Raw genomic sequence first — 12,926 nt, 5'->3', positions numbered from 1 at the left:
ACGCGGGCCTCTCACTGATGTGGCCTCTCCCGTTGCGGAGCACAGGCTCCGGACGCGCAGGCTCAGCGGCCACGGCTCACGGGCCCAGCCGCTCCGCGGCATGTGGGATCTTCCCGGACCAGGGCACGCACCCCTGTCCCCTGCATCGGCAGGCGGACTCTCAACCACTGCGCCCCCAGGGAAGCCCCTAATGATGCTTTTTTAAAGTATCCATGTAAATGAATAGCTTCTAGACATAAAATTTCAAAAGTTGAAAACCAAGGAGCAAAAGTCTCTCTAACTGTGCCTCTCACTCCACGAGACTCCCTAGTACCTGCGTGGAGGGGAAAGACTTGGCCCTTCATCCAGGGAGTTTTCTTTCCAGCAAGGCTGCTGGCCCACCTGTCCAGGTGTCTAACTGCCACTCAAGCACTAGCACTCTTTCTACGAGCCTTCGGTGCATTTTGTGAGAACTCTTCATCATCACGTTCAGCCCTGTGCAGTCTGGCTGTGTCCTGCCTTACTAATCAATCCGCTTCGCAGATCCTGCTCTCCATGCAAAGTGGGCAACAATAAACTACTTCCTAAGAAGGAAAATGGAGAGGGAGAGATCGCTGTTCCAAATGATAGTCAAAATGCATTCACCTGATGTATTTTATCACTATGAGTTGCATTCACCTGTCTATTTTGGGGGGTGGAATCGCCTTGGTTAGAGTGTGGCAGGGGCCGGGGCTGGGGCAAGTGAGCTGAGAGTGAGAGTAAGGCTCACTTAGGAGGGTGGGTCCTTTCCTCCGCTCCTCCCCCCGGGAAGTTGCCTCCATTCCCCTTGTCCTGAGGCACGACCCACAGAGCCTTAATCATGCTATGACAAGCTAGTTAGTCAACACCTCCCCTCACCCCCATCACTGAGATCTGACTCTGCCCCATGCTGCTCAAACATGCACACTTAGTTTCCACCACTAGACGCTGAACGGCTGAACGTCACTCCCCCTGCCTGAAATGACCTTCTCCCCTACCTGTCCTTCAAGACTGAACTTTAAATGGTACCTCAATCCTTTCTGCTTCCACAAATGCAAAATGACCTCTTTCTTCCCAACCCTAAAAGTGAGTTAGTTTTACACCACTCACGGCTCTCTGCCTTAGGTCGGTTATTTGCGTATCTATTTTTCCCACTGAATTATTAAGCATCCTGAGGGTGAAGCCTGTGTTTCCCTCATCTTTGAGTCATGCACAGTCCCTGGTAAAGGATAGATATACGGGCAACATTCACAGAAAGAAGGGAAGGGGCAGGGAAGGAAGGCACCAGGGAAGGGGCAGGAAGGAAGGGGCTGGGAGGTATGATTTCAGATCCTGGAAGAAGCGTCCCCTAGCAAATCTCATCCACCTGGTCTGGGATGCTTGACAGTTTTGTCGAAGCCTAAGATCTGACACAGTTACAAAGGAAATCTTCAAGGGAGAGGAGACACTTTTAATCCTTACTATTCACTTGGTGTCTAGTCATAGATTACTGTGAATGAGATTCAAATTCTTTCTGGAAATCAGGTTTTGAAAGGGAGAGAAAAGAAGGAAAGAGACAGTGCTTTCATTTGGGGCACCAAAGGAAAATGTCTCCTGTTTCACAGTGCCTTACACTGTGAAGAGGTCAATACATTTGGACAGTGTCAAATCGGATGTCCCCCAATAATACACAACACCTGGCACAGACCTTCGATTACCTACTTCTCCCTGGGAGAATGGACTCTTCCTTCCCACATTTGTCTCTCATTTCATCAGAGACTTTAAATTTTTGTGGACAGGATGCTAATGTCATTTGGGACCAAAAAAATTACATCCAAAGCATATTCATTTATAAGGGAATAAAATACAGTATGGTTGACTTGAGTGATTTTTATAGGTCACTTTGAAAGGATTCACAAGAAATGTGGAACTAATCAGAGAAATATTGGGAATCAGCATTATTGTGGGCTAAACTTGTACCCTCCAAATTGACATGTTGAAGTCCTAGCCCCCAGTTCCACAGAATGTGACTGTGTTGGAGACAGGGCCCATAAAGAGGTGATTAAAGGAAAATGAGATCACATGGGTGGGGCCTCATCCAATCGGACGGGTGTCCTTATAAGAATAGGAGATTAAGACACAGCTCTCTACACACACAGAGGAAAGACCGTGTGAGGACACAGCAAGAAGGTGGCCATCGGCAAGCCAAGGAGAAAGGTCTTGGGAGAAACCAAACCTGCCTGCACCTTGATCTTGGACTTCCATCCTCCAAAACTGTGAGACAATAAATGTCCGTTGTTTAAGCCACCTAGTTTGGTATTTTGTTATGGCAGCCTGAGCTAACTAATATGCGCACAAAGCCACAGATGCCAGAAATAAAGAAAATTAGGCTAAAAATGAAAGTATTTCAATAAAATCTCTCCTCGTCTCTTGTGACTGCCAAGCAGTATATCACTCTGTGGAGCTTGTGGGAAGAGGGGCCGTCACTTCGATGAACGCTGACAGTGGTGACTCATCGACAATGCAGGCCCTGCCCCAAGTGAGGACAGAGAACGTATCTCCAAGGATCCCTGACAAGATGTTTAGTCACTTAGAAATTGTTAATCTAACCACTGAACAAGAATGACAGCAAAATTACTAGGAGCCCAAAACCCACACCACATTATGGCCACGGCTATTATTGATATAAAAGAACCAAGGATCTCATAACACATATAATTTGAAAAATATGATTTCTCTGGAATTTGCAAAATAACCAGTCTCAGTTTTCTTGAATGACCATTAAATGGAGAATTTTTATAGACACCACTAAGATTAAGCATCCTAATGGGCCTTTAGGTTATGCTGATAATAGTACATAATCTGTGCTAAAAGAAGCCTACAAGTTATTCCTCTAACAAACCACCTGGCTTGCTCTGTGCTAAAAGCACATCACGGCCCCAACGACATGCACCTCTTGCGTCATGTCTTATCAAGTTTCCTCAATTTTGTGACTGCAGCATTTTTCCCTACGAGACTTCACTTTTGCATCATTTGCTTGTGTGGCCTTTGGCAACTTGCAGGTGTTTGTTTAGAAAGGAGAGGCATTTTCCAAGATGACACAATAACCTGATGTTCTAAAGCCTGGGAGCTTGACTCCTGCCTATTTCTAGGACGCTTTATGTGATTGGCCATTACCCACCCTCTCTATCCCCATTGCTGCCACTGCTGCCCGTGACTTTGCCATTGAAGGCTGCTGAGCGCTTTCCCCAAAGAGGAGCCCAAGCCATAGAAGGGCTGTGAGGTTCACCGGCGTTATTGTGTTACTTGTTGGCACCTTGGGAAATGGGTCACCTGGGAGTTGACATTAAGAACTGAAGAGAGGCTGGTAATTCGTTCATACCCTTATGAACGCCTGCTGTGAAAGCAGCGTCCGACCCCTCACCCGTGCATTATGATCACCCATGCCATCAGAGCAGATTGAAGGGCGTCTGTGGATTGGCCAGCTCCATCTTTATCCATACATGTGACCAAAATACAGATGATTTCAATGATATCTATTCAGTGAGGGATTTTAAGGCATTATGCACTCAGATTTTAACTCAACTAATAGCTTCAGAGCATCACTATTCAATACGAATATATGCAAGCCACATTTGTCATTTAAAATGTTCTAATTGCCACATATAAAATGTAAGCTGTAACAGCTAAAATTCATTTTAATAATATATTTTCTTGGGTATGTATACATTGGGTTATAATGTATCCGAAGTATAATCATTTCAACATGTAGCCAAAATTTTTAAAACTTTAATGATATATTTTACCTTCACTTTTTTGTATAAGTCGTCTAAATCTGATGTGTTTTCATAGTCTGTCTCAATTGGATGCTAAATTTGATTCAGAAATGCTTGGTCTGAATTTAGATTTCATAGAATTGACAGTTGAAAAAGTGGATTCATTCACACACCCATGTTGTTCCAAACCATGACAGTATTATTAGATTTTCAATTTAAATTTAGATTATATTAAAATTAAACTTCAGCTCATAACTATTTGCAGACTGATAATTATGATTGGGCATATGCCTAGCAGTGGTGGAAAATAAAGTTTAAAAAGGTAGCTTGGGGCAGTTCTGCTGACAGCCTCAAACAGCAAGCCAAAGAGATTGTTCTAAATGGGGAAAAAGTTTCTGGTGAGGAGGGATGTAAGCTGTGTTTGGGGGAAGATTCACTTAGCATTGATGTAGATGATGGATGGAAAGGGTGACAGCTTGGTGGCTAAAAGAGCAACTAGCTACTGCACTAGTCCAAGCAAAATATAATGAAAAAGTGGGGGAGGTGCTAGGAAAGGAAAGAAAATTATAAATTTACATAAGGATATCAGGTAATGTGGGCAGGAAATCAAAGAAAGGGAGGAGTCAGAGAGTTCTGTAACAACTAAAATAAAGAAGTAAAAAGGAAGGGCTGGAGGGAGAAAAGTTATTTCTAACGTATTTGCATAGAAATGTTTAAAAAAAAGATTGGAATATATGTACATATGGGCCGGTGGTGGGAGGAGATCTTTGGGCAAACATGAAAAGAAATAAAAATCTATTTATAGAACTGTCAAATTAGCAGAATGGGCAACTTTCTTAGAAATAACGTATACTATTCCAACAGTCGGAAGGGTCTGAGTAAATTAAATTATGGTACCACTTATTAGAAAGCTATGCAGCTGTTAAAAATCATTGCTCTTGAATTATATCAAGGGATATGGGAAATTGCTTAAGATATATTTTTAAATGAAAACCTTAAGTTTGGATGATAAGATTCCATTTTTTTTTAAAGGATATACATTTACATAATGTAAAGCACAGACAATGTGTGGAAGGACACATACCAGACACAGATTATCTCTGCAGAGTAAGACTGAAAGGGGCAAGAGCTTTTATGTTTTATACTTTGGTAGTGCTTGAACTTGCTACAGAGAACATATCATTTTTATTTTTGAAAAGGGAGACCAGTAAAATGACTGAAAGGATTTCTATCAAAAACTTATCTCTGGGTCATTTTAATTTTCTTATTACAAACTTTTTATATTTCAATATGTAATACTTCTATAGTCAGAAAAAAGTCATAAAAGAAATAATCTATAATTCCAACGACACAATGAATTTTAAGTCTGTTTGCAAAGTCAAAGTTTATAGAGTTGGGTGTTTCTTTAAAGAGGTTTGGATCCAATTTCTTTTACTTCTTTGGGGCTCATGCTTACTTTTATAGCTGCTGAAGCTATTTCCACATTAAAAAAAAATGATTTCCATTCATGTGGGCAGAAAGGAAAATGGAGGCCAACCCCAAGGCAAGCCTTCCTGAGAGAAGACAAAAAGCCTCTGTAACCTGTAGAATGAAAACTTCACCAGTAGAACGTGACTCTTTTGTCGTGAATGACTTCAATTGCTGGTGAACAGAAATTTTCAATGAGAACAAAGAGCATCAGAACGATTTCAGTGCTCTGGTTGTCATTCCAGGCCAAACACACCAGTAACTTTATATTATAATGATGGGGACAAAGAACAAGGTGTTCCATTCACTGTGAGGCTCCTGCAACAAGAGGGCGCAGAGTCTTTCACTGAAGTGGAAACGAGAAGGAACTCTCAAGGAAAGCGAAAAGGGCTGCGAGCAGGTAAATCACCATCAACTGCATAAATAATGGCAGAAAATGGGTGAAGAGATGAAAAGATGCCGTCTGATCATTCACCAATGGAGAGATGTGCACTAAATCAGGGTCTTTTCTGTCTGACGCTGTTGTTTTTACCGAACAGTTAAGCACCCAAGGAAATACCAGTTGGGTCTTAAATACAATTTATAGCCGGGTTGGCCTCATTGCACCTGGCTGTGTTTTGACAGCAGGTTTCGTCAGTTTATAGCGGAGATGCTTGTCTATGCTATAAGCTGTCACTAATGCAACTAGACCTTTGGAAAAAACGTACCGCTCAGAGGCAAATCTCTCCCTTCCACGCACCCCTCCCCCTTTTAATGAAAAGCAAAAGCCTCCTGCTGGTGGCAAAGCCTCTTCTTCTTCAGGGGAAATTAGAGCCTCCTGGGAGCAAGCGGGTCAGCCCCAGTGCTGCAGCCCGAGTGGGGTGCGCCTGCTTCTGGGCACTCGATTAAGGACTCTTTCTTTTCTCTTCCCTCGGGGCTAACTGTTGAACACAGTGGCCTTGTTGTTCTGGGCCAGGAAATGTGGGATTCTGCTCTTTGAGCTCCCAACTCTTCCCAGCTTCCAGGCCCTGCTAAGAATGTCTGGAAGCCTTGCAACAGCCTGGCCTAGGAACACAAGGCAGACGGCTTCGCGGGATACCCAGCCCTCACCTCAGCCCCATCGGAGACAAGAAGAGCAAGGCTTGGCTATTTAGGTTCAGACAAACCTTAACTTTGTTTCCCGGGAGTTTTGTACTCAGCTAGTGGCCTGGTTTGGAAGCCACTGACGTAGAAATCACAGGAGCTCATTATAATATACACGAGTTGAAAGCACTGCCTCCCAGGACCAGGTGCTGCCTTATTCCACCCATTTTGTTTTGCGTGTTTATTCTTCTTCACTGCCAGAAGGACTGGGCCAAAACACAAACAAGTTTTAACAGGTGACATGCATTCCCGAACCGAAGGCAATGCGTCCTTTTTAGGAATGAGCTCATGGTGGCTGGTGGCCGACATTTCCCCCCGTGTGGTAGAACAGGACAAAGATGTGAGTAGAGGGATGAAAAGCTAATGGAGAACAGCCCCTTCTGTTCCTTAATTTCATGGTTCACAGACCTTCATTGACATTCAGACACTCCCAAGGGGAAGCTCATATAACCGGTCATGAAACCAGAAACGAACAGGCTAACAGCGCTGCTTGCCTGGGCCCGGGGCAGAGTTTCTCACCACCTTGGGGGTCCACTCCCAGACGCTAGGGCCCACTATGATGGGTCTGCAGCTGCTCCGGGGGCCAGCCCAGGCTGGGAGAGTTGCAGGCCTACAGGGTCCTTTGACCAGCCGCATCCAGGACGCCACCCTCGGACTTCTCAGGGCCCAGGCTCCAGCTAGGGTCGGCCCTCGGGGCTGCCCTTCAGGCTCCGCGAAGCACAAGACCCGGGGAGCGCGGAAGGGAGAGAAGGCTCCAGGCCGGGTGATCCCCTCGCAGCGAGGGAGGCCTGGGAACCGTCTCTCCCTCAGAGTTGCCCATGGGCTGAAAGGGAGGGAGAGAAGGAAAGCTGAAGGAGGGATGGGTCCCGGTCCCTAAGGCAGAGAAATGAATCTAAACTGCTCCCTCAGATGAGAAGAGCAGCCGGAGGCAGAGATGCACAGCCAGGGGAGGAAGTCGAGGGCAGCCGCACAGGGGTGACGACGGAGAAACTACGGGTACGCCCGGTCCGAGGGACGCGGCAGGCAAGCAAGCTCACGCGTATGTGGCTGCATCCAAATGGCAGAGCTCGAGGCCCGATGGCAGCATTGACCTGCTGCCGGGTGACACCGCCCAAAGTATACGCCACGCTTTGCAAGACCTCATTTAACACTCAGTTCAGGGTCAACCAGAACGTCCACCTACAGCACCACGCTCACTAGAGGCAGAGGCCTGAGGCACACATCACCGTGCAGGCCTAAGCGGGTGGGAGACCATCATTTTCCTGACTCAGGGATATTCCAACTCAGCAAGAGGATTACTTTTGTAAGTATATACAGATAAATCACTGTCATGATGGATACACCAAATATGAAAAGCAAAGTACACAAGCCTTACTGTCCTCCACAGACTCTCGGGAAGCAGTTATCTTAAGCACACCTGTGGTATTCCGGAACTCTCCAGCCAGTCTTGGAAGATGTTTTCAACAGACAACTCAAGCCTTTAAAAATAAAACAACAACAACAAAAAGTAAAGGACTGAAAAAGTTACAGAGCACTCATTACACAGAATGGTTCCAACTGTTCGGGCACATCACCGCATCAATCTTCCAGAGAAATCGGGAGAAAGCGCAACACTGTCGCAGGTTAAAGTGAGGAGGGGGACCCAGTCACGTTCAGTACAGCTCCTCTCCAGTCAAAGAGAGTGCACACAATGAAGTCTAAGAATCAAAGGCACACCACAATAGGTGCTTTTAATGTCTTGAGAGGAACTTCTTGGTTGGGAGTGCCATTCAAGGAGGATAGGGCATGTTCATGGGACACAGCAGGCGTGACTGCTTCCTGGAAAGAGGTGGAGTAAAGTGAAATCTGAACACTATAGCACTTAGCACACCAAAATGAAATTCCAACTTTATGGTGACCATGGGCTACAGCAAGCAAAAATGATACAAATCATTATTGGAGCCCTGAGAGGCTCACAGCCATGGAGCACACATGGCTTCTGCTGCTTGTTTTCAAGCAGGCCTTCGTTCTGCTTTATCTGAAATATTATGATTGCTTGTTACGTCTGATCCAAAGGAAGCTGAAATCTTTTGGTTTCATGCCCTGCTGATTTAAATACTCCTTAAATGTACTAAGTGTCCAATATTTTTAGGCTCAGCAGACTGTCTTCCTGAAGTTTAAGCCATTCCTCCCTGGCTTCTAGATAATTCTTGCTCATGCCTAGTCTCTCTAACCACAGAGGCCTTCCTGGAGCCTCTCCCAGGCTGTGTGTGTCATACCCACCATGCTTCCTGTCTTCTGTGGCACAGCGTCCGTCAACAGTTTGTGACTGCAATTGATTTGGTTACTTGACTTTTAACTGTCTCCTCACTGGCTCAAAGCTCTCTGAGTCCAGGGTCCAAGTCTGTTTTACTCACTTCCCTAAACCCAGCACTTAAAACAATTCTTGGCATAAGAGAGGATCCCCATAGATATTTTTTATTTGCATGAATGAAAACACATTTCATTGTTGACTCAATAAAGATTATTCCTTTTTAAGTTACTAATCACCTTTCCCAGTAGGATATTCCCAAGTTGTTACGCTCTGTATTCTTTTTTTAATTTTATATACTATATTACATATATGTAATATTCCCTCCTCCCTCCCTTTGGAATTGTAAAGAAGTTGTGCAAAGATACAATGCTGTCTGCATTAGTTAAGGTGCTGAAGGCCAAGTACCCCCCTCACACCTGTGCTGGTTGTGCTTTGGGCTGGACCACAGTGAGAAGGGAGGGAGGGAAGGAGTGGGGTGGGCTTGGGGAATACGGGGCTGACTGATACTGTCCCTTCCTTTGCTTCTCCACTGAGAAGCAAGTCACCTGTGTGCCTCTGTCTTCCCTGCCCAGGGCAAAAGCAAAGATTGCCGAAGGAGGCAACTGTTGCTATTTCAAAACAGAGAAAATACAAAGAGGGAAAGAAACCGGTTTGGATTCATTTTCAAGATGATGCCCACCTGTGGGACGACCAGGCAGGGAAGAGGCCAGAAGTGAATAAGGGGAAGGTGACCACCTCCCTAGGCTGTCTGCCCAGTTCCCAGGTCAGCGGAATTACTGGCTGTGCCTCTATGAAAGGCCAGGTACCACCATCCCTGGGCTTTTCCCCACTATTTCTTGTCATCTAACATCACCACCCTCAGTGCAGATGGCCAAGTCCCCTCTGTAGGCTGTGAGAGTGTGGAAGTGTGTGAGTGTGCTCACGTGCGTGCATGCGTGTGTGCCCTCAGGTGTCTGTGTGTGAGTGTGTGTGCACATGCACGTGGGCCGGGGATGGGGGCGACGAGAAGAGAGGAGGCATCTCTCAGAGCACCTTAAATCAAGATCATGATTCTTTCTTGGTTTCTTGGGCTTGATTTATTTGCTTGGCCATGGAAAGAGGCACTGGAAATGCCCTCAACTGGCATGACTGATCTGCTAGGAGGAGGAAAGTGGGGCAGAAGGGCCACTTAGAGAAGTGTCCAAGGAGACCTGAGGTTGTTTTATTTTCTAGTGACATTGGTGAGGCTGGAAGGTAAGACAAATCTTGTAATTTCCACTGAAGACTATGCTCAGCGGAAGGCCTGTTCTTGTTTGGAACGAATGCAAACCTTCTGCACCTTTGCCTGGCACCCGGGTGGGAAGGGTTGCTGCCCCGGGGTTTGAGCGGCTGTGCAGGCCCTGCTGGCAGTCTAAGTTGTTTGCCCTGATTCAGAAGCAAGGGTCCATTTTCTTCCCTGTCCTTCCTTCACTGGTGCTTCTGTCTAAGCAGCTCATTCATCTACTTCCTTTCCAGCCAAAGAGAGACACTCCTGTGTCCAGGGCCCTGGGGCCAAAAGCTCCCGTCACCCATCCTTCAGGTGATACCCAAGAAGGCAGCAGCAAGTGTCCGACTCGGAACTGAGCTTCATTGTGCCGCGGATTCTAGGAAAACGGGCATTCTTAAACCTGCCACAACTTAAGACAGAGAATTTAGAAAGGATTTAGAAAAAAGCAGTAGTGATGATCAAAGGGCTAAGCACATTGGACCCACAGGGGAGGTCAAGGGAACTGGGATTAAATATCCTGAAGAAGAGAAGTCTGGGGAGTGACTTCAGAGCCATTTTCAAGCGATTTTTACAAAAGATGGTGAACAGCTGTTGTGCATGTCCACGGAGGAGTGAGTAAGAGGACAGGGACATAAATTTCCTTCTGGGAATTTTAGCTTAAAGACACTTCTTTAGCGGTGGCATGGCGGGGGGATGGCATGGAGGAGGGCGGGGGCTGGGGAGTTGAGTCCCGGCATGTTACTAACTGAGGTTCAAGTCTTCACCGGAGAAGACTGAGAACAGGCAAAAGCTTCTCTCTGCGGCAAACATTCGGTGGATGTCTATCAGGCGTGAGGTTCTGTACAAGACCAATATTATTATCCCCATCTTAGAGTTGAGCAAATAAAGGTCCAAGAGACTGAGGGCCTTATGCAGGGCCTCCTAGATGGTGCTTGAAGAGCTGGGATTCAAACTTGTGTTGCCTGGCTGCAAAGCCCTCGCTTTTCTTTCTGCGTTTAATTCAGGAAATTAATCCACAATACATTGGTTCACGATTTATCATGCAGACAAGCCTGCAGGAGGAGAAGGCCTGCGCTGGCTCTCACCAACGCTGACTTCTTGTTCACATCTCTCCTGCTGAAGGTAACCTGGCCGCTGCTGCGGTTGCCCTGCGTGTCCTTCCCTCAATTACAGTTCCAAAGAGACAGGGAGACTCTTGGGAGGGGCAGAAGCATGAGGACAGGAGAGTTCATTGTTTAGCTGCATCCAGGAGCAAAAGACACTCTCCTGTGAATGATGAGAACCTGTGTTTCCAGATCGCTTTCCCCTGGAAAGGTTCAATACATCTTATAACCATTATCACTTCATTCCTCATAATATCCTCGTGAAGTGGGTGTCAATGGTTGTGCGGCTTTTTAGCAGATGGAGAAACTGCAGTATAAGAAGACCAGTCAAAGTCAGCCCAGGCTAAAGAAAGGATCTCAGTTTCTAGACTCCCAGTATCAGCACAGACATCAAACTGCACTGATGCCTGTTTACAGATTCCTAACGTGGAATGAGATGTTAAACTATGAGAGGAAGATCAAAGCACTAACTCCATCTGCCAGAAACAATTTTTTAAGGTAGTATAAGTAGCCTTAACCTCCCAAGGAAATTATGGGAGACTGTTTGAAAATGCTGAACTTTCAGGAAAGAAATGGGCTGTATGTTTTATGAAAAAATATGTACAGAATTTTGGCTGTTTTGATCATAATTACTGAGATGACAGTACAGGTGAATTTTTAGGTCTGAGCTTGGATATATAGCAGTGGTAAAGCTGAAAGCTGACTTTTTCAAATCAAGACACTCAGAGTCAGAGCCAAGGGTGAATTTTTCCCCTCTGAGATCATGTGGCTTAAATAATCACAACAGACAAGCAGAAGCATTTCCACTTCGCTGGGATCCAGAACTTACAGGAAATTACTCTTCTGCATGTCTGATCACTATGGAAATTGATTTTATACAGATAGCTAAAAGTACACAGACCCACAACTGCACGCCCTCCATCTCTGTACTAGTGAGCGGTACTTCTGCCTCATTACTGAGACCTCCTGGGTATCTGGAACAGCAAGTTGTTTTACCCTCTGGCAGGAGAGTTCCCTTGCTGTACGCCTACGTCCTGAAAGGCAGCTCTGAGTTTTAGGAGTGGGGTCTCCGGACCCTGTGAGCTCTAAATGTGGTCACGTGTAGTTAATGCTGCAAGGGAGAGAATATGCTGGCCATCCTGCACGACGCTGGCTAGAGAAATAATCTGTGTTTAAGGCTGCGGAAGTGACCAGTTGCTCCTCTCTTCGTAATATCACAGTACATAGAAACAGACCCGGGCATGCGAGAAAGCAGTATTGCCTGTGGTGTATTGCTTCTTTGGTTGATCTCTGGGGTGGAGTGGCAAGGATGGGGAACTGACTATTAACCAGATCTGCTGCTTGTGCCTATCAACTTGTTGCTGATCAGGAGAAAGGTCTTTATCACTCTTGGCTCTGTCTTCGGCCTCTTGAGGTTCTAAAGATCACATTCTATCTGCGCCTCTGAAGGAAAGCGCAAGGCCCGGTAATGTTCCCAGGAACTGAGAGAAGATGGAAAGAATTGGGGAAGTACAGTTCTAGATGGATGAAGGCTTTAGGAGCTTCCATGCTCAGGGTCTGAGACAGAAAATGCTCTTGTTCTGGAATGCAACTTACATTCTGTATGGGTTTTTAAATTTTAGTAATTTACGTTTATAAGTTCCCTCCCTATGTGGCGGGATGCAAATAGTGTATGCCTCAAAGCTTTACACGTGGTTACTTCTTTTCTTGATCAGAGCAAGTCATTTGTGCTTGGGTAGATAATGAAAATTGCTGAGGTAACAGTTACAAACGAGTACTCCCTAGCTTCGTGGGGGAGGAAAAGTACTGAATTAAAACAAACACGTGAATGCACACACACAAACAACAATAGCTGATGAGCAAAGAGAGAACCCGCAGCTGTTGGTACCGCTGGAATATCAGATGGGCAAGGCATGTTGGATATGGTGCTGTTCTACCAGGGC

At 45.7% G+C, this 12,926-nt stretch overlaps 1 protein-coding gene across 8 annotated transcripts in view; it reads right to left on the bottom strand.

The window, feature by feature from the left end:
* AOPEP (aminopeptidase O (putative)) overlaps positions 1-12,926 on the bottom strand; it is a 361,551-nt gene that overhangs the window by 100,430 nt on the left and 248,195 nt on the right. For all 8 annotated transcript variants that reach the window (XR_010945107.1, XR_010945108.1, XM_067744804.1 and 5 more), the window contains one exon: positions 7,759-7,819. Coding sequence is in view for 6 of the 8 variants with exons in the window: in XM_067744804.1 (XP_067600905.1) it covers positions 7,759-7,819 (61 nt within the window). In the remaining 2 variants the exon portion in view is untranslated. The remainder of the gene's footprint in view (positions 1-7,758; positions 7,820-12,926) is intronic.

Source organism: Pseudorca crassidens, chromosome 7, assembly GCF_039906515.1.
Source record: "Pseudorca crassidens isolate mPseCra1 chromosome 7, mPseCra1.hap1, whole genome shotgun sequence".
Lineage (NCBI taxonomy): Eukaryota > Metazoa > Chordata > Mammalia > Artiodactyla > Delphinidae > Pseudorca > Pseudorca crassidens.
The sequence above is the reverse complement of the archived record's forward strand: the minus strand, read 5'-3'. Positions and strand labels throughout refer to the sequence as shown.